The sequence below is a fragment of the Saccopteryx bilineata genome, chromosome 2 (assembly GCF_036850765.1).
Source record: "Saccopteryx bilineata isolate mSacBil1 chromosome 2, mSacBil1_pri_phased_curated, whole genome shotgun sequence".
NCBI classification, from domain to species: Eukaryota; Metazoa; Chordata; class Mammalia; order Chiroptera; family Emballonuridae; genus Saccopteryx; species Saccopteryx bilineata.
Genome location: NC_089491.1, coordinates 272,554,124 through 272,580,092, shown reverse-complemented (window position 1 = coordinate 272,580,092; position 25,969 = coordinate 272,554,124). Strand labels below are relative to the sequence as shown.

The 25,969-nt window shown below is 54.3% G+C and overlaps 1 protein-coding gene across 2 annotated transcripts in view; it reads left to right on the top strand.

The window, feature by feature from the left end:
• VPS37B (VPS37B subunit of ESCRT-I) overlaps positions 1–25,711 on the top strand; it is a 31,215-nt gene extending 5,504 nt beyond the window's left edge. The window contains exons 2-5 of one of the 2 annotated variants that reach the window (XR_010729312.1): positions 20,863–21,034; positions 22,144–22,226; positions 22,817–25,175; positions 25,392–25,711. Coding sequence is in view for 1 of the 2 variants with exons in the window: in XM_066260688.1 (XP_066116785.1) it covers positions 20,863–21,034; positions 22,144–22,226; positions 22,817–23,293 (732 nt within the window). In the remaining variant the exon portion in view is untranslated. Of the gene's footprint in view, positions 1–20,862; positions 21,035–22,143; positions 22,227–22,816 lie in introns of both variants that reach the window. The other variant, XM_066260688.1, reaches the window with a different exon arrangement.
• The last annotated feature ends 258 nt before the right edge of the window (positions 25,712–25,969 follow it).

Sequence of the window (25,969 nt, the reverse complement as noted above, 5' to 3'; positions counted from 1 at the left end):
TGGGCTCGGGTGCTGGAGCAGAGATGCAGGCCAGCTGTGCCACTCCCACCCGCACACACACCGGGTGTCCCTGTGGAATTGTCCCCTGGCTGCCAGAGGGACCACAGCAGCTTTGCCTCCCAGTGCTCTCCCGCCTCCTCCATCACTGACCCCTGGTCCCTCAGCCTCTTTGCAGGACTGTTCTGTAGCACTCGACACACACGGTGTGGGTCCTTTACTTCCCTGTGTCCCTGCCGAGCCCGGGCACGTTTATCTCTGTCCTTGCAGTGAGTATGCTGCCCACACACAGGCTGGGCCCAGTGAGGGCTGCTGAGTGCACGGAGATGACTAGGCTTTGAGTGGGAGTGATTTGTGAGAGTGGGCCAGGGGGGCGGGGTCATCGAGGCTTGCTGGCCCGCGTGTGAGGGACAGATGGGGTAGTAACACAGCCGGCCAGCGGGCAGTTGGAAGTGCAGTCTGAGCTGAGGGAACCGACTTCCTCTAAGTGCTAGCTGTAGTCAAGGAGAGTATGAAAGTTTGAAAGGTCATGAGGAGCAATTAGCGGGTTGGGAGCAGGAAAGAGGTGACATCAAAGACCAGAGGACAGGTGTGGTGACCTTTGACAGACAAGCTGACATCCTGTCACCACTCGCACTGTATCAGACTGGTCTGAAGAGGAACCTGGAAGCCGGCTGAGCTGTTTGAGCCTCGTCTGTCACGTGCAGGATTGATGGGGCTCTTGGGCTACGCTGGCTTGGTTATTTATATGGCTTCTGTCACAATGTTTGGAGCAGAGGTTGCTGTGGGGACGGTGGTGGGCGCGCTGTGTAGGGATCCTTGTGAGGGCCCGTGTGTCAGCCACCCTCCACATTTGTGATCGTGACACCAAGCACGTGCTACGTAAGGGTTCTGGTGGTTATTCCTCCCTCGCCTCTGTGGCTGTATCACTGTTTGATGGAGCTGCCTCCCCCAAGGCTGCAGAGACTGGAGAGTCCTCTGTGGGATTTCTTCAGCAGAAAGAGTGACAGTGGACAGGTGCGGGCAGCGTGGCTGTCACCAGGTTACGCTATAGTCTGTTGGGGGAAAGCTCTTAAAGGCATTTCTAAGGAATTGTGGGGAATGCTCCTTTCTGTTACAGAGTTGACTTGAAAAGTGGGTATTTGAGTAGTTTGTGTTGTTACGAGTAGTGGTGTGTAGTTAATATTTCTTTCGGATCAAGTCTTTTCCTATCATGAAGGTTAGCTAAGGGCCTGTGGAGATTACATTCATGTCTGTTGCCAGTGCTAATTAACGTTTGCCACCAAACAGCACCTCCGTTCACTTGCACACAGCTGAGGTCAGGGACGCCTGTCTGTTCACGGCACCCGGGGAACGTGAAACGGCTAAGCCACATCATTTTCATCCTTGAGGATTGCGTGGGGGTACAGAACAGTGTAGGGGTGACCCAGCAGTGCGGACATGCCCTGGCAGGAGGGAGACCCACAGTCCTGGGTGGGCTGGGGGACCACAGGGACGTGTCCTAGATGACGTGACTTGTGAACTGGGATTCAGAGGATGGGTTATGCATGTGAGGAGGGAGAGGGCTTCAGGCCAGGGGTGGGCAGCAGGGGGGTGGGCACTGGCCTGTTATAGGCCTGGCTGTGGGGACCAGGGCAGGGCATGGTAGGGGATTGAGGCCAAGGCCTGAACGGCAGGCAGAGCAGGTGGCCTCACGCCTCCTATAGGGACTTGGGATGAGCCCATCCACAGAGCCTCTGGAGGACCCTAAGCCATGGACAGTGGTCTTGCTTGCAATTCCTGTAGATGAATCAGGCAGGGTAGGGGCAGCTTGGAAAGCAGGCACATCAGTTGGAAGACTGAAATGATTGACATCAAGACCTTAGGGGCCCTGGCCGGTTGGCTCAGTGGTAGAGCGTTGGCCTGGTGTGCAGGAGTCCCGGGTTTGATTCCCGGCAGGGCACACAGGAGAAGCGTCCATCTGCTTCTCCACCCCTCCCCCTCTCCTTCCTCTCTGTCTCTCTCTTCCCCTCCCGCAGCCAAGGCTCCATTGGAGCAAAGTTGGCCCGGGCACTGAGGATGGCTCTGTGGCCTCTGCCTCAGGTGCTAGAATGACTCTGGTTGCAGCAGAGCAACGCCCCAGATGGGCAGAGCATCGTCCCCTGGTAGGCATGCCCGGTGGATCCCGGTCGGGCACATGTGGGAGTCTGTCTGACTGCCTCCCCGTTTCCAACTTCGGAAAAAAAAAAAAAAAAAAAAAAAAAAAAAACCTTAGGGCAGTCCTGCCGCTAGCCTGACGCCTTACACAGGGCACCCCACACAGCCGGGCCTGCTTTGCACTCAGTTCAAATAGCCCAATCGGTCACACGAGTTATCTGTCAGCGGCAGGTTTTTAAAGGGTGTCGGGAAAACCCACAGAGCCAATGATACCGTCAGGAAAGAAAAGGTAGACAAAGAGGAGGCAAAAGTTATAAAAAGTTTGCACAAAGAAAAATGTGAGATCAACTGGTAAGCCTCATGGTTAAGATAACGATCGAGCTGCTAGGAAACTGGACAAGTGAACCTTCTGCAATGTCAGTTTTCTCATCTGTAACATGGGCAGCACCGTCCTTATGCGGTGTGCAGATGAAATAAGAACGCAGCGGTTGGGGCCCCGCGGGTGAACACTGTGGCAGTTACAGTGGTGGGGCCACCGGGGTTCGTGCTTCCCGTAGGGCCCCAGTTCTGTGGATGTAAGTGGTGGTTACATTAACAGGGTTCCATTGTAAGTAAGTTTAGGAAACCAGTGGTCAAGAGGCTTTTCCTTTTGTCTCACTCCATTAGGTTGGCAGTGCCAGGGTGCAGAAGACTCCAGAGGGGCCCACGACAGGGCAGCATTACCCAAACTGACTCGCCCATGGAGCTCCAGGGACCGGGCTCCCTGGGGCCCACATTGGCAAGTGCTTATTTAGGGGATAAATGGGTCCATCTGCCTCCATAGCCCATGGGCGCGGGCTTATCAGACGATGCCATAGTCACCTAATGTTCCTAATAGGCATTCTGTCCATGGAGGGCTGTCCTCTTCTCTCTGATTGAGGAGGTGGGGAAGTATGCAGTATTTTTTTATTTCTGATCCCAACTGATCAAACCTTAAAAAATAATGTTTTTTAACATGTTCATTATAGGAAAGAAAACACCTTAACTATAGAAAACTGTGGAGAAAAAAAATATCTCAAATAAGACCACCATCCAGAGATAAAGGTTGTTAACAGACACTTAAAACGTTTTCTTTCCGTCTTCCCATCGGGATGGTCCTGTATGTGGAGCTTTCTGTGCATTATATGTTATACTCTGGGCATTTTCTTACTGGAATATAAGACTATACCTGGGCATTTTTTATCAAGATATTCTTCTATGACCTTTTTTTTTTTTTTTTTTTTTTTTTTGTATTTTTCTGAAGCTGGAAACGGGGAGAGACAGTCAGACAGACTCCCACATGCGCCCGACTGGGATCTACCCGGCACGCCCACCAGGGGCGACGCTCTGCCCCTCTGGGGCGTCGCTCTGCCACAACCAGAGCCACTCCAGCGCCTGGGGCAGAGGCCAAGGAGCCATCCCCAGCGCCCGGGCCATCTTTGCTCCGATGGAGCCTTGGCTGCAGGAGGGGAAGAGAGAGACAGAGAGGAAGGAGGGGGGGTGGAAAAGCAAATGGGTGCTTCTCCTGTGTGCCCTGGCCGGGAATCGAACCCGGGTCCCCGGCACGCCAGGCAGACGCTCTACTGCTGAGCCTACCGGCCAGGGCCTCCTTTTTTTTTTTTTTTTTTCTATGACATTTTTAATGGTCACATAGTATTTCATCATGTGACTCTGTCAGAATGTGACCATTCCTTTATTACCTCATATTTAGCTGTCTTTTATTCTTTTGCTGTCACAAATTTTATTGCAGTTAACATCGTTGAACATAAATCTATTAAAATATAAAAATTATATTTTTTGAAAATGGTTAAGTCTCAAGAATCTAGCCACTTCTTTTAGTTAGAACATCTAATTCCCTACATCTGATATAATTGCTTGGGTTTTTTTGGTTATGAAATTTAAGTAGAGTAGCTGATTCTCCTTTGATGAATCGCTTTCTTTTAGCCACAGACTTAAAAAAAAACACTCCATTATTAGAACAGCGTTTGCTCATATTGAATATAGGATAAATTATTTCAGTCATGAGAGTAAATTTTATGTTACACTGAGTTCTTGAGTCAGGTGTTGGAAAGTTTGTGTCATGATGCGTTTTAAATGTGAAAGCAGAATTGTCAGGAGATAGGAAAGATAAATTTAGGATCCACTGAGTAGGCATTCTCTGACTTGCACTTGTGTGTGACTTGTGCATCCTACAAGCATCTCTTGTAAGTTGTGACTCAAAGGCTGCAGAGAAGGGGAAAACACTGTGCTCTTACTAACAAAGTAACGCTTTGCTGGCTGGTCCTGGCCAGAAACTACTACTAAGAAAAGGGGAGTTTCGAAATCCTGCCTTCTGTTTGCTGGCTTTCTTTGTGGGAGGAAAGGAAGGAAGGATCAGGTTTTTCAGTTGCAGGAGAAGCTATTAATGGACCTCCCTGCACTTAACTAAAGTGGGCCAGCGATGGGCCCTGTCCATTTGTTCCCTTCATCGAACATAGGGATTGATGCCCCGCCCCACCACTGCGACCACAGCTGGTGTTGGGTGGGTCTGCTTCCACAAGGCGCTGCCTCTCTACCCCAGTCGGATGTGTTGCTCTCAGACCTGGCTGGGCGCACTAGTTTTATTGTTGCAGTCATGACCATGATGTCACTAAATACTCTGGCAGCTGCTGGACCACAAGGGCAAAAGAGAGTGACAAGTGTGAGCTCAGTGCTTTGTAAAGAGTTAATAGGAGGCGATTCACTAGGGAAAAAACAAAACTTGCTAGTGAATTCGGTGCAGACGAGATGGGGGGGGGGGTGCTGAGGAATTCAGGATCTGTGCTTGCTGGATGTCTCAGTTCTCCGTGGGAAAGGTCTGGGCGGGAAGACTGGGAACAGGAGCTGGTGGACACTTTCTCTAAGAAAAGACCTATGCCTTACTGAAAAAATGGACAGATGTATCTTTAAAAGTGCATGTACTTGGTGATTTACTGTTTTAACCAAACTGCTCAGTTAACCAGCAGCTGACTGGCTCTGGTAATAGGGAGTGAGGGTTTCCCTGGGGTTTCCTAGGCTCACCTGCTGAGATTGGGGTGCTGAAGGGCTGGGGAGGCTTCTAGGACACTGGGGACAGAGGCAGTTCACACTCTGATTAGTTTGAATGGCCCATATCCTCTTTAGCTCCTCCTCCTCCTCAACTTCCTCCTCCTTGACCTCTTCCACCTCTTCCTCCTCCTCCTCCTCCTCCACCTCTTCCACCTCTTCCTCCTTTGCCTCCTCCTCAACCTCTTCTTCCTCCTCCTCCACCTCTTCCACCTCTTCCTCCACCTCTTCCTCCTCCACCTCTTCCTCTTCCTCCTCCACCTCTTCCTCCTCCTCCTCCACCTCTTCCTCCTCCTCCTCCACCTCTTCCTCCTCCACCTCTTCCACCTCTTCCTCCTCCACCTACTCCACCTCCTCCACCTACTCCACCTCCTCCACCTGCTCCTCCTCCACCTCTTCCTCCTCCTCCACCTCTTCCTCTTCCTCCACCTCTTCCTCCTCCTCCACCTCTTCCTCCTCCTCCACCTCTTCCTCTTCCTCCACCTCTTCCTCCTCCATCTCCTCTTCCACCTCCTCCACCTCTTCCTCCTCCACCTCCTCCACCACCTCTTCCACCTCCTCCTCCACCTCTTCCTCCTCCTCCACCTCCTCCTCCTCCACCTCCACCTCCTCCTATTCCTCCTCCACCTCTTCCTCCACCACCTCTTCCACCTCCTCCTCCACCTCTTCCTCCTCCTCCACCTCTTCCTCCTCCTCCACCTCCTCCACCTCCACCTCCACCTCCTCCTATTCCTCCTCCACATCCTCCTCCTCCACCTCTTCCTCCACCACCTCTTCCACCTCCTCCTCCTCCTCTTCCTCTTCCTCCACCTCTTTCTCTTCCTCCACCTCTTCCTCCTCCACCTCCTCCTCCACCTCTTCCTCCTCCACCTCCTCCACCTCCTCCTCCTCCTCCTCCTCCACGTCTTCCACCTCGTCTTCCACCTCTTCTTCCACCTCCTCCTCCTCCACCTCCTCCTCCTCCTCCACCTCCTCCACCTCTTCTTCCTCCTCCACCTCTTCCTCCACCTCCTCCACCTCTTCCTCCTCCACCTCTTCCTCCTCCACCTCTTCCTCCTCCACCTCCTCCACCTCTTCCTCCTCCTCTTCCTCCTCCACCTCCTTCACCTCTTCCTCCTCCTCCTCCACCTCCACCACCTCCTCCTCCTCCACCTCCTCCTCCACCTCCTCCTCCTCCACCTCCACCTCCTCCTCCTCCTCCTCATCCACCTCCTCCTCCTCCTCATCCACCTCCTCCTCCTCCTCATCCACCTCCTCCACCTCCACCTCCTCTTCCTCCTCCTCCACCTCTTCCTCCTCCTCTACCTCTTCCTCCTCCTCCACCTCTTTATCCTCCACCTCCTCTTCCTCCTCCACCTCTTTTACCTCTTCCTCCTCCTCCACCTCTTCCTCCTCCTCCACCTCCTCCACCTCCTCCATCTCTTCCTCCTCCACCTCCTCCTCCTCTTCCTATTCCTCCTTCTCATCCTCCTCCACCTCCTCTTCCTCCTCTTCTTCCTCCACCTCCTCCACCTCTTCCTCTTCTTCCTCTTCCTCTACCTCCTCCTCCACCTCTTCCTCCTCCTCCACCTCCTCCACCTCCTCCATCTCTTCCTCCTCCACCTCCTCCTCCTCTTCCTATTCCTCCTTCTCATCCTCCTCCACCTCCTCTTCCTCCTCTTCTTCCTCCACCTCCTCCACCTCTTCCTCTTCTTCCTCTTCCTCTACCTCCTCCTCCTCCTTGTCCTCAACCTCCTCCTCCTCATCTTCTTCCACCTCCTCCTCTTCCTCCTCCTCCTCCTCTTTCTATTCCTCCTTCTCATCCTCCTCCACCTCCTCCTCCTCTTCCTCCTTTTCTTCCTCCTCCTCCTCTACCTCCTCTTCTTCCTCCACCTTCTCCTCCTACACCTCTTCCTCTTCTTCCTCTTCTTCTACCTCTTCCTCTTCCTCTTCCTCCTCCTCCTCTTCCTCACCTCGTCCTCTTCCTCCTCTTCCTCCACCTCGTCCTCCTCCTCCTCTTCATCCTCCTCCTCTTCCTCCTCCTCCACTTACTCCTCTTCCACCTCCTTCATCTCCTCCTCCTCCTCCTCCTCCTCCTCCTCTTCCTCCATCTCTATCCAGAGTCCTCAGGCCTTAGAAGCCCAGTAATACTTTCCTAGTAGTGTTAACAGCATATGACATTGTCAGAACCATCACACCTATTACCATTATCCACAAGAGCCAAGACAGGGAGAGATCTTAGGTTGTTTTCTCTGAATATTGGGGACTAAGTCTTCCAGGAAACAACAGAAACACCCTGGAGTGTTGTGCCGGCTGGAACTGGAGAGCTGTCCGCAGAGACCAATTCGCTTCTTTTCAAGCCCAGCCTTTGCCTTTGTGCGGTCACGTGCCCTGAGCGTGAATAACATGCTAACTTCGGGTGCCAACAGCCCCACACGGACCGGGTCCAGGCCCCACCACTGCCTGCTGTACACTGAGGGCAGCCAGTTTCATCTCGGCAGGCAGGATTCCAGTGTATTCCATCCACAACAGCCCAGCTATTCTTATTAGTCGCCTGCATTCTGTTTGTGGAGTGGGTGGCTTGGCAAAAGATTCGATAAACAGCTGGTGGATTTCCCTTCCTGCGCGGGCCGCAGCCTTGGAGTTGGTTTAACAAAGCCCACAGGATCTCTGTATTTTAGGGCGGTTTCATAATGTTCTCCAGTACCTCCATTGTAGTTTTCTGTTTTCAGAGCTTTGATTTCGTTCACAGGTTAAATGGCCTGTTAATTAAGGTTTTTTTCATTCACCTCCAGGGATACTCGGGTGGACCCAGCACCCCGGCTGTGCTCGCATTGCGCTTGCTCAGGGTGTCTGTGGGCGTGACTTGCGGCTCTACCTGAAAACCTGCCTTCCGTGGGAACGAGTTAACACGGGAAAGGTCTTTCACTGAATGGGGCGATGGATTTGGGCTTCCTAATACGCTGACCTTTAATATTAAAGGCACACTTTCATTGCATGTGACTTTGGTGACACTGACCCTGTGATAATGGGCGAGCGGATCAGGGGTTGGACAATAATGGTGGACGCGGTTAACCTGGCTGAACACCCTAGCTTTTTATCACCCAATCCACAAGCTAGCTGTGCTTCATGTCCTAATGCACGCACCCTGACCTTCTGCCAGCAGGAAAGTACAGAAACGAAGATTTGTTTTATTCTTCCTCTTTGTGTTACAGGGGTCCCCAAACTTTTTACACAAGGGGCCAGTTCACTGTCCCTCAGACGGTTGGAGGGCCACCACATACAGTGCTCCTCTCACTGACCACCAATGAAAGAGGTGCCCCTTCTGGAAGTGCGGTGGGGGCCTGATAAATAGCCTCAGGGGGCCACATGCGGCCCGTGGGCCGTAGTTTGGGGATGCCTGGTAGATAACTTTTCTTTCTTTCTTTTTTTTTTTAACAGAGACAGAGTCAGAGAGGGATAGATAGGGACAGACAGGGAGGGAGAGAGATGAGAAGCATCAATCATTAGTTTTTCGTTGTGACACCTTAGTTCATTGATTCGTTTCTCATATGTGCCTTGACCGTGGGGTTACAGCAGACCGAGTAACCCCTTGCTTGAGCCAGTGACTTTGGGTCCAAGCTGATGAGCTTTTGCTCAAACCAGATGAGCCCACGCTCAAGCTGGCGACCTTGGGATCTTGAACCTGGGTCCTCTGCATCCCAGTCCGACACTCTATCCACTGCGCCACCGCCTGGTCAGGCATAGATAACTTTCTATTTAGTTTCATCTGGAGAGGAGACTATCCAAATGAAGAGGAGCCAATGTTTCTATTGAGAGGAGCAGGTCCTGGTTGGGGGCAGCACCGTGCAGGTGCAGATGGGGCTGGGGCATCTCGTCCACCTGTGAGCAGGGAAACTCTCAGCCCTGGGGGTGTCAGCTTCAGACCAAGCTTAAGTGTCCCCCTCTGGCCAGGGACACTTGGAGCACGAGAAGAGTTCGTGACTGCAGCTGATTGAAACCCATAAAAAGTAAAAAGCCATTACTTAATGTTCCCCCAGAAAAAGCTTCTTGGTCATTTATCCTGCCTCTCCTATAGAAACTATTCCAGGTACTCCCACGGCATAGGCAAAAAGCTCCTTATAGAAGAATCGGGCCCACACAGGCAGAAGATGAAATTAGAGTTATTGTGAATTTTACAAAGTGTGATTATGGTACTGTAGTTAGAATTATCATTTTTACCCATTAGAGATACATAGTTTCTTAAGGCTGAGTGATATGGTGCCAGAGATTTGCTTTAAAATACTTTAAAAAAAAAAAAATCCCCTGGCCGGTTGGCTCAATGGTAGAGCGTCGGCCTGGCGTGCAGAAGTCCCGGGCTCGATTCCCGGCCAGGGCACACAGGAATCTGCTTTTCCACCCCTCCCCCTCTCCTTCCTCTCTGTCTCTCTCTCCTCCTGCAGCCGAGGCTCCATTGGAGCAAAGATGGCCCGGGCGCTGGGGATGGCTCCTTGGCCTCTGCCCCAGGTGCTAGAGTGGCTCTGGTCGCAGCAGAGCAACGCCGCGGAGGGGCAGAGCATCGCCCCCGGTGGGCAGAGCGTTGCCCCCTGGTGGGCGTGCCAGGTGGATCCCGGTCGGGCGCATGTGGGAGTCTGTCTGACTGTCTCTCCCCAATTCTAGCTTCAGAAAAATACAAAAAAATAAAAAAAATAAAAAATACTTAAAAAAAAAATAAACTGTAGGTGTGTACACAAAGCAAGGCTGGGGAATGTCGCTGACTGCCAGCAAGGTACGTGGGATGCATCACATTTCTCCCTCCTCTGCTTTGTTTTGTGTTTGTTTGTTTGTTTGTTTTTGTTTTTTGTGACAGAGACAGAAAGAGAGACAGAGAAAGGGACAGATAGGCAGGAAGGCAGAGAGATGAGAAGCATCAATTCTTTGTTGCAGCACCTTAGTCTCCTTAGTTGTTCATTGATTGCTTTTTCCTACATGCCTTGACTGGGGGGCTGCAACAGAGCGAGTGATGCCTTGCTCAAGCCAGCAGCCCTGCACTCAAGCTGGTGAGCCTACACTCAAGTCAGTGACCACTGGGTTTTGAACCTGGGTCCTTCTGCGCCCCAGCCCGATGCTCTATTCACTGCGCCACTGCCTGGTCAGGCTGCCTTGTGTTTTAAAATATCCTCAATTAGCCTGACCAGGCAGTGGTGCAGTGGATAGGGCGTTGGAATGGGATGCGGAGTACCCAGGTTCGAGACCCCGAGGTCGCCAGCTTGAGCGTGGGCTCATTTGGTTTGAGCAAGGCTCACCAGCTTGGACCCAATGTCACTGGCTCAAGCAAGGGGTTACTCGGTCTGCTGTAGCCCCACGGTCAAGGCACATATGAGAAAGCAATCAATGAACAACTAAGGGGTTGCAATGAAAAACTGATGATTGATGCCTCTCATCTCTCTCTGTTCCTGTCTGTCCCTAACTATCGCTCTCTCTGACTCTGTCTCTGTAAAAAAATAAAATAAAAATAAATAAAATATCCTCAATTAAAAGGTAAATAAGCCTGACCAGGCGGTGGTGCAGTGGATAGAGCGTTGGACTGGGATGCGGAAGGACCCAGGTTCAAGACCCCGGAGTTGCCAGCTTGAGTGCGGGCTCATCTGGCTTGAGCAAAAAGCTCACTAGCATGGACCCAAGGTCACTGGCTCGAGCAGGGGGTTGCTCAGTCTGCTGAAGGCCCACGGTCATGGCACATATGAGAAAGCAATCAATGGACAACTACGGTGTCGCAACAAAAAACTGATGATTGATGCTTCTCATCTCTCTCCGTTCCTGTCTGTCTCTCCCTATCTATCCCTCTATCTGACTCTCTCTCTGTCCCTGTAAATAAATAAATAAATAAATAAAAATATTAAAAAAAAAAAAAAGTAAATAAAAAATAGAATTGAAACTTAGACGATTATTGGAACCTGAAAATAGACAAGTACTCCCAGACTGGGTTGAACGTGGTGGAGGGCGCTGTTTCTGGCGTGATTTACCGCAGAATGAGATGGAAAGCGCATGTGGGCACAGGGTCCTTGCACACCCTGCAGCCCTGGGGCTCCATTGGCACTGACTTGGGTGGTCGCTGAAAACTCCCAGACACTATGCTCCCTTTCCCAAGTAAGACGGGGACAGGCCTGTCCTGCCCTCACGAAGAGGACTGAATGGAGACAGTGTGGGAAGGGAGGGCGGCCGGGGCCAGGCATGTAGTAAGGGCCCAATTCACGTTCACAGGTCCTGCCCACACGTGTGCATGTCACCAGCTTAAATCTTCAAATTCACATCTGCTTTTATTTCTTCTCCCTTTTTCTCTTTTGGGCCCCTCACTGGAAGAGCAGATGTGGTCTGTATTGGGGTGAGCGTCGCCCGAGCTGGGCCACGTGCAGCCTGCAGGGCCTGTCTGCAGGGATGCTCAGGAGGACCTGCTGGGCTCTGGCCATTGCCTCCGCAGGCCTGGCACCTAGAGGGGCTTCAAAGTGTTTCTTTTTTTTTATTAATTTTTTAAAATAGATTTTAGAGAGAGAGAGAGAGAGACAGAAACATAGATCTGTTCCTGTAGGTGCCCTGACCAGGAATCAAACCGGCAACTTTTGTGCTTCGGGACAACGCTCTAACCAACCGAGCTATCCAGCCAGGGCTTCAAAGTATTTCTTAAATGAATGAATGGATGGACGGGGAGATGACAAACCGCTGTGTTGGAGTGTGTTGTATCTGTTAGGAGCTTTAGTCAAGAGACTGAAGTTTGTGATATTTTAAGTACATGTGTAAATGAATATTTGGAACCCTCGCTGTCCTGCCGTCTGGCTTGCTCCCCGAGGGCAGAGGGCGGAATTCCTGCCCAGGAGGAGGGAGCTGTGTGAAGCTAGCTCCTGTCCAAGGTGTGTCCACGTGTGTGCTGTGTGTGCCACGTGTGTCATGTCTCTCCGCAGGAATGGGGGTTTGTATTAGAGCTCTCACTGGCATCATCTTAATTTTTCCTTTTTGGCTTGCTTCCCACTGCTGTGTCAAGGAGGAGTACAGATAGTTTCCCAGACAACGCTGGTGGTTTGGAATAATGAGCATTTCTCTCTGGCGCTACTGTAACAATTTATGAGAGATATTTAAAGAAGCCAGTCTTCAGACCTCTTAACAAAATGTTGATAAGGAACTGACAGTGGCCTGAGGCCCCAGTGAGTGGATTCCTACAGGTTAAGCGGAGCAAGTGCACAGTGACAGGCCTGTGTTGGCCGGGCACTGTGCTGGGTTCTGGGCATCAGGAGTGAATATGACGCAGTTCCCACAAACGGTGGGTGTGAGCTCACATGTCATCTCATTTCATTGGGAAAGCCATTCCAGTGACAGCAGGCAGGCTCTGGCAGGATGGACCCTCGGCGGGGCGACTTGAGAGGCAAGTGAAAGGTGCTCTTTACCAGGAGATAGGGGGGTAGACACTAGGGCTGGTGCAGGACTGGCCTTCGCGTGTGTTCCTTACCCCTAGACCTGAGGCTTGAAGTGGGGCACGGGAAACCAAGAGGGAGAAAGGGCTGCTTTGGATGGAGGGGAGGTGTCTGGCCATTTCTGGTCCCCCAGAGGGGGGGAACCTAGAGATCCCCACCCTCGGTCCCCATCGCTGAGTCCAGTTCTAACCAGAAGGCAAGGGGCCTATTGAAGTGGTTTGTTTTAGCAACTGCCCCCCCTGGAGCACAGCAGGATGGGGACAGGGACAGGACGGCTCCAACACTTGGGAGTGTCCCGGGGCTGCTATAGCACGGTTCCCATCGCTGAGTCCAGCTCTAACCAGAAGGCAAGGAGCCTGTTGAAGTGGTTTGTTTTAGCAACTGGCCCCCCTGGAGCACAGCAGGATGGGGACAGGGACAGGACGGCTCCAACACTTGGGAGTGTCCCAGGGCTGCTCTAGCACGTGAGCACGAGTCTGGTGGCTTAGGACAAGAACGTGGTTCTCTCCCCAGTCTGGAGGCCAGGGGTCCGGAGTCACCATGTTTGTGCCCCCCCCGAAGCCCTGGGGGTGGTGGTGTCACTGCCGTGCCTGGCTTCTGGTGGCCCCATCGCTCCAGTCTCTGCCTCTGTCTTCACATGGCTTCCCCTCTGCAACTGTCTTCTGTGTATGTCTCTTACAGGGACACTTGTCATTGATTTAGGGCCACGCAGATAATCAAGAAAGACCTCCTGATATCCAGACCCTTAATTACATCTGCAGAGACCTTTTTTCCAAGTACGGTCACATTCCTAAGTTCCAGTGGTGAGAATATGGGCACATCCTTTGGAGGGGCCACCGCTCAGCCCACTGCAAGCAGCACCTCGTCCCTCCTGGGAGAGGTACAAGGCCACCATGACCATGGTGGCTGACCTGCTGCGATAGTTTCCTTCATCTCCTGCTCACTTCTCCATCTCCATCACCTGTTTCCCCAGAGCCGGCATGTCTAATGCCCCAAACCCCCCTTTAAAAAAATGTTTTTATTTTTTATTATAGCAAGAGAGGAAGGGAGAGCGAGAACCAGGAACATAGACCTGTTCCTGTGTGTGCCCCGATCGGCTATCAAACCCGCAACCTCAGCACTTCGGGACGATGCTCCAACCAACGGAGCTATCTGGCCAGGGCAAACCCCCCCTACCTTTTTTATTTTTTTTATTTTTTATGAACCAATAAACAGATAACTGGACGAGCAGAGTGGTTCCCGTGCAGATGGACTCCAGCAGAGGTGTGCCCTGAGGGTGCGCTGGCCTCCCCGCGGACAGACACTTGGAGGCAGTAGGCTGTGTGGTGTGATTTATACCCCAGTAAAACTGCCTCTCGGAGACGCCATCGTCACGGGGCGGGACCGTGTGCAGCTCTGTGTGGCTGCGGGGTGGCTGGTGGCGGGGGAGGGCACCTGTGTTGATCCTGAGCACTGCAGCCCACATTTCCAGTCCTTGCTGGGTTGTAAACGTGGAAGGGACTTCGGGTACAAGCAAGAATTTCTATTTGCTTGTTGAAGTTCCCTAACATAACTCATAATGTCATTTACTTTACTGTGATAAGGGTTATGTTACAGTGTTGGAGCAGGGAGTAAGGGAGTGCTCTGAGCACTTTTTCATACAAAGGTTTAGCTTGGCTGTGCTGGCGGGTTTGCCTGCCGCTGTGTCTGGGACAGCACTGTTCTCCTTAGAGATGAAGGGGCCAGACCCGCAGCTCGAATCAGGGTCTCCCCTGCAGGGGGTGGGGCTGGCTTGGAAACCTACTGCCACTCGTCCCTCTGACCCTGCACTGGCCAGCAGGGCACAGGCGTCCCCTGACCCATCCCTAGGTGTCCCTCATTTGTAGTTGTTGCAGGTGTCACACAGGGGAGTTTATATCTGTTTTCTCTTTGTCCAGTTTTACTTTCTGTTGAACTCCCCCAACCCAAACATGTAAATAATGGCTTGTACGCCTGGGGTGGAAAGTGCCTTTTTTTTTTTTTTTTTTTTTTTTGCATTTTTCTGAAGCTGGAAACAGGGAGAGACAGTCAGACAGACTCCCGCATGCGCCCGACCGGGATCCACCCGGCACGCCCACCAGGGGGCGATGCTCTGCCCATCCTGGGCGTCGCCATGTTGCGACCAGAGCCACTCTAGCGCCTGGGGCAGAGGCCAAGGAGCCATCCCCAGCGCCCGGGCCATCTTTGCTCCAATGGAGCCTTGGCTGCGGGAGGGGAAGAGAGAGACAGAGAGGAAGGTGCGGCGGAGGGGTGGAGAAGCAAATGGGCGCTTCTCCTGTGTTCCCTGGCCGGGAATCGAACCCGGGTCCTCCGCACGCTAGGCCGACGCTCTACCGCTGAGCCAACCGGCCAGGGCGGAAAGTGCCTTTTATGAGAATGTCAGGTATTGATGTGAGCGTTCCAGGAGATAAAGGGCCTGGACAGGCCTGTATCAAACACCTTACCTCCTTTTCTCAAACAAAGGCAGTTTATTTCCTGAGAGCCTCTGTCCTCTGGCACTGCTGATACCTAACAGGTTCTTTTATTTATTTATTTATTTATTTATTTATTTATTTATTTATTTATCTATCTATCTATCTATCTATTTATTTATTTATTGTATTTTTCCGAAGCTAGAAACGGGGAGAGACAGTCAGACTCCCACATGCGCCTGACCGGGATCCACCTGGCACGCCCACCAGGGGGCGACGTTCTGCCCACCAGGGGTTGATGCTCTGCCCCTCTGGGGCATAGCTCTATTGCGACCAGAGCCACTCTAGCGCCTGAGACAGAGGCCAAGGAGCCATCCCCAGCGCCCGGGCCATCTTTGCTCCAATGGATCCTCGGCTGCGGGAGGGGAAGAGAGAGACAGAGAGGAAGGAGAGGGGGAGGGGTGGAGAAGCAAATGGGCGCTTCTCCTGTGTGCCCTGGCTGGGAATCGAACCCGGGACTTCCGCACGCCAGGCAGACGCTCTACCACTGAGCCAACCGGCCAGGGCAGGTTCTTTTATTTTAGAAAAGATGATGTTTTATATAAATTCGTAGGCGCTACATGCCTGTCACAGTGAGTCAAGCACTGCAGACAGGCAGAAAGCGGGGAGGAGGTGACGGAGCTGCTGCTGCTGCTGGTGCGCACCCTCCGGTGGCTGTGGGCCCGGGCGGTTGGAGGGGCGGGCAGGGCGGGCAGAGGGAACCCCTGAGTCGAGGCCTGTGATCAGCACGTTCATGCCTCTCAGTTATCTTCAGTTATGAGCAGAAGGGGAAAGGGAAAGTGATGTGAAACTCAGGACGTTGATCAAAGCACTCCCTTACCACAGAGAGATTATTTCCTGAAAAGATTTCTTTCTGGTTAAGAAAAAGGATCATGAGAGCCATCGAGTGGCTGGCGGCACCGTTTTCAATTTCAGGTGTCTGCTGGCTCCATACTGTGGCTCCTGAGATACGACGGCCTCTCCGCGAATCTCAGATTCACTGCACGGATCTGTCACAGACATGGAGGCTGGGACCCGTCTGAGAGGCTGTGGGAATTGGGCTTTGGGTCTCCCAAAGCAGCTGCCACTTGGGTCTTGCTGAGTGCGATGTACGCTGTCCCCACAGAGAGGCCCCTGGTCCCCCGGCTCCCACCAGCTCACCTTTGCTGCTGTGCAGGTGACAGGACAAGACTGGCCGTCTCCTCCTTGGGAGCAATGAGGATCATAAGGAAAAAGCCTTTTTCTGCACTGAATGCAGCACGAGAGGTGGGCTTTGGGACCCGTGGGCGTGATGGAAGAGCTTTGTCAGGTGCTTAAAAAAGAAGCTTCCCCTGTCCCCCGCCCTCCAGCACATGTGTCCACCTGGAGAGTGCTGTGGCTGTGGTCTGGTGGCCACTTAGAATTTACTGATTTTTATAAAATGTAAAAATATGAATACCCAAATGATAGAAAACATTACCGCTAACTCTGGTCGTCAGTTGAAGTTTTATTCGGCCTTTTTTGCTGGCTGGTGACTTTGCCTTTGCCTGTTTCTTTATGCAGACAAACTGCCTTTTATTTATTAACTTATTTATTTATTTTTAAGATTTTTAAATTTGATTTTAGAGAAAGAGAAAAGAGGGGGGAGGAGCCCGAGGTTTCGAACCGGCGACCCCAGCATTCCAGGTCAGTGCTTTATCCACTGTGCCACCACAGGTCAGGCAGAGCTGCCTTTTGATTATAGCCTGTGCTTCCTGTGTTACATTCTTTTAGGACTCTAGCACATCAGAGAGGTGATTTTGACCTTACTTAGACCTTGTGAGAATAAGATTTATTTGTGCCCATGTTTTATAGGCAGGCTGTACAGAGGCGATGCTTGGCCGTAGGTCAGAGTCCCCTAGGGAGGACAGGGGACCGATGCCTGGGCTCCTCCTGGACAGTTCGGCCAGCATGGGATTGGTCTGGGTGTTGAGGGTTTTGTTGTTTGGGTTTTTAAAATATTTTTCTGAAGTTGGAAACGGGAGGCAATCAGACAGACTCCTGCATGAGCCCAACCAGGATCCACCCGGCATGCCCACCAAGGAGCGATGCTCTGCCCATCTGGGCCATTACTCTGTTGCAACCAGGGCTATTCTAGCGCCTGAGGCAGAGGCCACAGAGCCATCCTCAGTGCCCAGGCCAACTTTGCTCCAGTGGAGCCTTGGCTGTGGGAGGGGAAGAGAGAGACAGAGAGGAAGGAGAAGGGGAGGGATGGAGAAGCAGATGGGCACTTCTCCTGTGTGCCCTGGCCGGGAATCGAACCCGTGACTCCTGCACGCCAGGCTGACGCTCTACCACTGAGCCAACGCGTTGAGGGTTTTATCAAGCGCTCCCTTGCCTCCGGCAGGTGACCCTGACATCAGCCGCCGTTGGGATCACCGCTATAAAGGGACAGGATGACAGACGGGACTGTGCCTCCCCAGGGATCACCTGGGGACACCTGTGCTCACAGGGCTGCCTCCGCCTAAGGGTTTTGGGAGAATTCTGATTTGGAATTACCCTTACAGCCGCTGAGACACTCAGTCGGTCTCAGGGGACTTCATTAAGGGAGCCTGTCACAGAAATGACTTGGGGCATTTATTGACAAACTAGCTTTTTTTTATTTTGACTTTCCATTTTGTTACCCACCTTGTTTGCCAGACTTGGCATTTGTGGGGTGGGGAAGGGCTCTCGGATTCATGCCACAGATCCTTCCTGAGTGGTGACATGTGCTAGGGGCTTGGTCTGCCAGAGGTGACAGGAGGTTGCCTGTGTCCTTCATGTTCCAGCAGGGGGGGCGGGGGGACAGTGTAGGAAAACATTAAATACTGATGGCGATTTTGGGCAGGAAAGAAATGGGTGCTGTGGCCGAGGGTGGCCGCTAGCTGGGGTAGGATGGTCAGGGAGGCCCGAGGACCAGGCGCAGCGCTGGAGCCTGGAGGGTAGAGCTTGGTTTGCTGTCAGTATCCAGCCAGGCAGGCGGGGACAGGAAGAGCAGGAAGGGACGGGTTCAGCTTCATCTATACTGACCCCGAGTTTATTTGAGGATAGGAGTGTGCCTGCCCCTCAGCTCTCGGGGCCTGACTGAGGGCCTGGCAAGTAGTACTTGCTCCGTGAGTGTTGGTTGAATGAAGGTAGATCAAGACCGAGGAGCGGGATTGGGAGCTGGAGCCCAGGTCTCGAGAGTGGCCTTGAACTTGCCTCTGTGGGAGCAGAGCTCACCGGCGGATTGTGTTAGATTTACGTGCTGAGGTGGTAGAGGACCCCATGCACTTGTAAGGAGTCATGAGGAGAGCCGCGTACCCTTTGCCCCAAAGGCAGCACCTTGCAAAATGGAGGCCCACGCTCCCAGCCAGGAGGGTGACAGGATACGCTCAGGACAAGACACAGGATGTCCTGACTCAGTGAGCAGCCTCAGGTCACCCTCTTGGAGCCACTTCCCTCCCCCAGCCACAGACCTGCCTCTATGTCTGTCCTGTCATGCCAGAGGGTGTGGACAGGGAGCGAGAGCCTGCAGGCTTCCCTCGCTTGGCCTCAGCCACATTGCCATGCGTATCAGCAGTTGTTTTGTTAGGTTAAAGTTGTTGCTTCAAGTTTTGGGCAATTATAGCCGGTTTTCATTTTGCTGGGGTAAGTGCCCAGGAGTAGTTTCTGGGTCCGATGGCAGTTGTGTGCCTGGTGTGAAATTGCCGAACTGTTTCCCAGAGCAGCTGTGTGGTGGTTTGTTGGTTTCTGTTTGTTCATTCTTTGAAATGTTCCGCTATTGAAGGAAAGCCCTTGGGACACAGCATGGTGGGCCCAGGAGGGTGGGGCAGAGGGAGCCCCTGCTGGGGCCCTGCTGAAACCCCACAGCACCAGAAACCCCATTCACCAGGCCTTGCCAGCCCCGGTTCTTCTTGCTTGCAGCAAGAAACCAAAGGTTTTTTGTTTGTTTGTTTGTTTGTTTGTTTTTCCTGAAGCTGGAAACAGGGATAGACAGTCAGACAGACTCCCGCATGCGCCCGACCGGGATCCACCCGGCATGCCCACCAGGGGGCAACGCTCTGCCCACCAGGGGGCGATGCTCTGCCCCTCCGGGGCGTCGCTCTGTCCTGACCAGAGCCACTCTAGTGCCTGAGGCAGAGGCCAAGGAGCCATCCCCAGCGCCCGGGCCATCTTTGCTCCAATGGAGCCTCGCTGCGGGAGGGGAAGAGAGAGACAGAGAGGAAGGAGAGGGGGAGGGGTGGAGAAGCAGATGGGCGCCTCTCCTCTGTGCCCTGGCCAGGAATCGAACCCAGGACTTCTGCACGCCAGGCTGACGCTCTACCACTGAGCCAACCAGCCAGGCCAAAGCATTTTTTTAAAGGTTTTATTTATTGACTTTTAGAGAGAATGGGGAGAGAGAGAGAGAGAGAGAGAGAGAGAGAGAGAAAGGGTGGGGAGGAACAGGAAGCATCAAGTCATAGTAGTTGCTTGTCGTATGTGTCCTGACTGGACAAGTCTAGGTCTCGAACCCGCAACCTCAGCCTTCCAGGTTGATGCTCTTATCCACTGCACCACTACAGGCCAAGCCAGAGCACTTCTGCTGCACTAATTTCATAGTGTTGAGCTAGAGGCATGGTCTGCTCCCTTCGATCTAAACTACGTTTTAAGATGGACGCACTCTTTATGGCCTGTGGCCAGTCATCTGTGTGGGAATTTGTCCCGCCCGAAGGGCCGGCTTGCTGGTTGGGACCTTGTGATACAGGTGCAGGTCCCCGGGCCTCATCTCTGTGCTCACACCACTGAGGCGTGCGCTGTGTTCCCTGTGTACTTGTGCACACGTGCTGGGAGCAGCGTAGGGGACTGTGGGGGGGGGCGTGGCTGGCAGGGGCTGGCAGGGGCAGCCCAGCCCAGGCTCTACCCTGTGACCCGGGAGAGGAAGGAAGTAGCCATGAAAATAGACCAGTGGGTGTGTATGTGTGCAGGGAACACAAGGGGACTGGCACAGCTGGGGCTGAGATGGGAAGGAAGTCGAGGCAATAACAGAGACCACGCTGCCACACTTCAGGTCCTGAGAGCCAGCCGGGGCGGGCGGGCCTCTAGGGCAGGCTGCGGGAAGCCTGAGCAGGGAGCAGAAGGGAAAGGAGCAGCAGGGGACCTAGTGTCTGTGCTTTTCTATCCCAGAGCCCTCCTGGCGGAGTCATTGGGCCTCACTTCCCTTTTCCTTGTCTCCCCTGAGGTCTAGGCAGGTGGGCTTCTCCACCTCCCAGATCTCCCTCCTTGCTGGAGGGCCCCGTAAAACCCTGTGGGGTCGGTGAGTCTGGCCCCAGCTCAGGGCAGAGGAGCTGCAGGGGGTGCAGGGGAGGGGCAGAGCAAGCGGTGCCCCCCCCCCCCCCCCCCCGTCCCCAGGCGTCCTGCTCCGTCTGGGAGCCTGACCATTAAGCCTGAATTGGTGTCATGCCAGCTGGTCCTCCTCTGACACAAGTGATTCTTTAACATCCCCTGGAGCAGCAGAAACTTGCTCTGAAAAAATCTAGCCCGGAACCGTCACAGCTGTTCCCTCTTATGAGTGGTGAGGAATCCCAGCCACAGCAGCCCCTGCAGCGAGCCAGTCACAGACGAAGCCCATCCTGAAGACTCATGTGAGGCAATGGCCTTGCTATCTAAGACCCAGAAGCAGCACCCGAACTAGGACTCGCAGGGGCTCTGCCCACGGGGAAGCAGCCGGTGGTTCTGGGGTGGGGGCTGCTGGGGCGCTCACACACGTAGACCCTCATCACCCTGTGCATTCCTTGCAGACACAGAATGTTCAGCTTAACAAAGAAATGACGCTAGCCAACAACCGGAGCCTGGCCGAGGGCAACCTCCTCTACCAGCCCCAGCTGGATGCCCTGAAGGCACGCCTGACCCAGAAGTACCAGGAGCTGCAGGTGCTCTTTGAAACGTATCAGATCAAGAAGACCAAACTAGGTAACTGTTTTGGGGCAATCAGTCATGAATAGAGGTGAGAGAAGCACACATTTTCAAGCTGTCATGTCCGGGAAAGAAATACTCTAACGGAAAAAAATCTCAGGTTATGGTTACTGCTGTGAAGAGATAGTTTGTGTGTAGAACGGTGTTACCAGTTTCCACCGTCTCTACACAGTACGGCAAAAAGGCCATTTCCTGAATCATGGTGTCCAACAAAGTACTTTACCCGTGCAGTTAGCCATTACAAAGAGAAATAGGAACTGAATGTCGAGTCCTGAGTGCTTTGGGTAGGTCTCAGGGAGGCTTTTAGGATCCGAGTTTATTAAAAATCATGCCCTTAACGAGAGTCACAGATGTCTCCATAAGCTCAGTAGAAACGGAACATGACCGTCTAGAGTGGATGACCATGGAAAGGCCCGCAGGGCGAGGGCCAGTGAGGGTGGCGAACTGTACAGTTGGGGAAGCTGCCTGGAGAGCCGTGTGCAAGCACCTCCGGGCACGTCCCCAGCGGAAGCAGGCATTGATGTCTATCAGATCTGCGCTGGAGCATTGGCTGTGGTGTTCTGTGATAGGAACAGTCTTGAGTGTCCACTGTGGAGCGATGGGCCTTCCATACTGACAGGAAGTGTGACTCACAGGGCACCACGGGGACCTGAGACGTGGCGGCGTGAAGGAAGTGGGGCAGGGGGTGTGTGTGCCATGGTGGGTGTGGGGTTGTGGGAGTACCCCACGGAGATCCTGACCTGGATCATCACATGCACAGTCGGGTCCTGCAGCTCAGATGTGCCCCCCCTCGCAGGAGTCACCGCTCAGATAAAGGGGAAGGTGGAACGGTGTCATGTTCAGTGACAACGCTCTGAGGGGCAGAGGGGACCTAGGTGCTCTGGTGCTCCATGCAGCTGTCACCCCCAGTACGTGTTGTGTGCACCTGTCCTGGGTTTTAAGGCCTCTCGTTTACCTTCCTGGAGAGTTGCTCTCAGTAGGTGGTTGCCTTTCTGGTCACTTTGCTCTTTCCCTGACAGGGAAGCAAGAGGGCGTGGCGGGGCCGGGAGGGCGGGGTACTGCAGCCCCCAGGGCTGCGCCCCCATCCTGCCTCTTGCCTCTTCCAGACAGACAGCCCAGCAGTGCTTCCCTGGAGACCCTGCTTGCGCTTCTTCAGGCAGAAGGAGCCAAGATCGAGGAGGACACAGAGGTAAAGCCAGCCAGTGACCCTGGCCCAGTGCGCTTGCTCCAGGGCTGAGCGCCACACCCCCAGGCTGCTCATGAGTGCTGAGGGCCCGGCCTGGGGGAGCAGGGGGAGTCTGGTCCTCAGTGAGGGTCCCCGGGTGCAGGTGGCTGAGGCACATCTGCTCTGAGTCAACAGGGACACAGCACCCATGGGCGCGGCCAGCTGAGCCATGAGACCCGTCAGGCCAATGGTCCTGGCTGTGAGGCAGACGGTGGTGGCCACGTCGGTTGGCGTGGTCTAACAAACCATGGGGCCTGGGGGGAGACCCTGGTGGGCATGAGCTAGTTTCTGTCCTGAGTGGGTGGGTATCGGCGCAGCCGGCTCCACTGGTGTAAGGAGAGGGTCAGGCTGGGTGCACTGTGCTCTCCTGGCCAGCAAGGGCCTGTGTCCAAGGCCGGCTCTCCCCACAGCCTGCCGCTCATCCAGTTTGCCATTTGAGGTGGGTGGGCGGGCAGGTGCACAGGGTCAGTGGGCTGCGGGGGTGCCCCTGGTGGTGAAGGGCGTTCTTCCTGAAGAGCCAAGCTGCCCTGTGACCAGACGTTTGCTGCTTTCAGGACATGGCAGAGAGGTTCCTGGATGGACAGCTGCCTCTGGACTCCTTCATCGACGTCTACCAGAGCCAGCGGAAACTGGCCCACATCCGGAGGGTCAAGATCGAGAAGCTCCAGGAGGTGGTGCTGAAGGGGCAGAGACTCCCGCAGGCCCCGGCCCCGCCGCCCCGAGTGCCTGAGCCACTGCCTGCCGCCCCCCTGCCCTACCCCGCCCCGGATGCCAGTGGGCCCCCCGCTGTCCTGCCTCGTCGCATCCCGCCCCCAGTGCCTGCAGGACGCCTGGCCACCCCATTCACCGCCACTGTGGGCTCGGCCCCGGCCGCCCCGTACCCAGGACCGGCGTTCCCGCCCCTGCCCCCCCGCACAGGTCTGTCCCCCCAGCCAGGGTTCCCTGCGCAGTTCGTGTCGCCGTACCCACCCGCTCTGCCCCAGAGGCCCCCACCCCGGCTGCCACACCAGCCGGGCTTCATCCTGCAGTGAGGCCCTGTCATCCCTGGAGACTGCGCCTGTCCACCCGCCCGCCGGCTGGGCCACCCTGGGAGTCCTCGAGACCCAGGCGCGGCTCTGACCCCAGCACTGTAGGGTGGTAGGGAGCAGCGTAGGCCCTGGGTCACGCCCCCACCTCACGTGGCTCTGAGCTCACACCACGCAGTGTCTCAGTCTTGTTGGTGAACTGAATGTGGGGACGCCTCCCCACCCCCTTAGAGTCTTGGTCCTCCCATTGCTTTACCCAGTGCGCATGGTTCATCGTTTCTGCTTTACTTTTAGGACAGCTTGGGCCCTAGCCTGTCCCAGCCCAGTGAGGGCCAGCCCTGTGAGCCGGCCCAGAAGGTGCTTACTGAGTCGGGGGGCACCCAGGTGGGCACAGCCCCCGCCCTCTTGCCGACCTGGTCCTCACCGCCACACCAGAGGCCAGCCCGCGGGCGGGCTGAGCTGGACTTTGCACAGCAGCTGACGTCCCTGGCCCTGCCTGTCCCTTGCACCTCAGCGGGCCCCAGGGTTTCTATGAAGAAATACGCCAATGTTTTTACTATATGTGTAAATTTCCTGTTTTATATTGGGAAAGAAAACTTTTTGACACAAAACCATTCAGGGAAACTTTATAAAAATGCTCGTACTGTTTTGAGCAGATCGAAGTGTAGTGACGTGAATGCAATTTCCTGTCTTGCAAGCGGTACACGGTCCCACCTGCCATCAGCAGGTCCATGTGTGCCTTAGTTCACCTGGTGCCAGGGAGGGGCTGCTGTCACCAGCTGCTGTCACCCCCGCAGTCAGGGAGGGCCTGTCCCAGCGGGGTGTGGCAGGTGGAAGAAGGGGCCCACCCACCCACACCCGGCTCTCAGCCAGTATTCCTGGCCCTGGCTGGGCCTTGGAGAGCGGGTGGGGAGGACAGGTGCCACTCTTCCTGCCCCTCGGGTTCTCACCTACAGGTGCCACACGAGCTGAATTTCCGGGCGGTGGGGTTGTCATTGCCTACCTGCTGACAACAGGCCGAGTGCTTGGTGGTGATGACCCCTCCAGCTAGCTGCTGCTGAGATGAGACTCAAGGCGGGGTTCCAGTGGGATCGGGCCACGGGCAAGGCCACCAACCTTTGTACTCAGTTTCCATACAACTCTGCTCCTGGACTTGAACTCTACTGTATCGTAACTGTTTTTAAAGCAAACAAAGTTGTACAGGACGATTTACTGCCATGCCAATCGGGGCTGCCGTGCTCTGACTCCTGGGAGCAGTGCTGCCCACCCTGACGCCACGGCATTCGGCTCAGACATGGTGAGGGCTGCCAGGCCCACCGCGCTGTCTCCCTGGGGCCGAGTTGTGGTTGTAAAGCTGTAGGACCCTTCCTAATAAACAATTCATAGCAGCCCTACCGTTTAGTAGCCTGCTCATGATGTGCTGGGTCCTGGGGTCTCAGGGAAGCTGGCCGAGGGCCCGGCACCTAAGGCAGAGCCTTTTACCCTGCTGCTTGAAGTCAGGGTTCTGGTAAACACCAGAAACGGGCAGAGAGCAGACGGTCCTCAGGTCTTTGGGGTCGAAGCTGCCCTATCACCCTCACCCCCCAGCTTCTATGCATAGGGTCGCTGTCACCACTGCATGACTTGACTGGTAGAAACAGACACTCGTCTTTGTTTCCAGTGACAGCATTCAGTGGCCGACAGTCTGTTCTGGGGACTTGCTGAGTGGTGTTGTGTCCCTGTGAGGAGCGAGGGCCCTCCAGTGCCCCCTGGCCCGGAGCTGGGTGCCGGCCTGCTGCCCAGGAGGAACGTGCCCTGCACCCACGCAGCCCCAGGCAGGCTCACCCACCGTGGGCTCCCACAGAGTGCCGTTCTCAGCGTGGTGTGCTGTGAGGACATGTGGACAGCTGTGCTTTTCCTGTGAGGAAGGGAGAGCTTTGCCTGAGAAGCCATTTGCTTTTGTTTCTTTTTTTTAAGAGAATTTTTATCTGTGCTAGTTCTCCCAGTGGCAGTAGGAAGCCTGCAGCCAGATGCACAGCCCGCCCCCATGCAGCGCTGGCCTGGACACCAGCTGTCGGCCCCTCCCCTGCCCTCTGGGCCCCTGTGCCCACGAGAAGGTCCAGAGGTACAGTAACTGGCCCAAGGTTTCTCATGCGGGGGCTCCAGTTAAGGGCTTGCTCACTACATTTGGACATGGAGTCCGGTGTAGTCAACTCACAGAGGTGCTCCCTGGCTGCACCAGGTGGAGAGAATCATCTGCTTTGAAGTCTTTTCTAAATGTTGCCCTTGGAATAAAAACAGACATCGGCTGTAAAAAAGAAGGAAATCTTACCTTTTGTGACAGCATGGATGGACCTGGAGATTATTATGCTGAGTGCCATAAACCAGGGAGAAAGACAAGTGCCACATGATCTCAACTCATATGAGGACTAGAATGAACACAATTAACAAAACAGACTCATAGATACAGAGAACAGACTGACAGCTGTCAGAGGGGAGGGTCTTTGGGAGGGGTTGCAGGAGAAAGGTGAAGGGATTAAGTGGGGGGGGGGGGAGACTCAGGCACAGACAACAGCATGGTGATGACCAGAGGGAAAGGGGTGGGAGTGGAAAGGGGGAGCATAAATCGTGATGGAAGGAGATTTGACTTGGTGTGGTGAACACACAGTACCATATAGAGATGATGTTATAAAACTGTACACC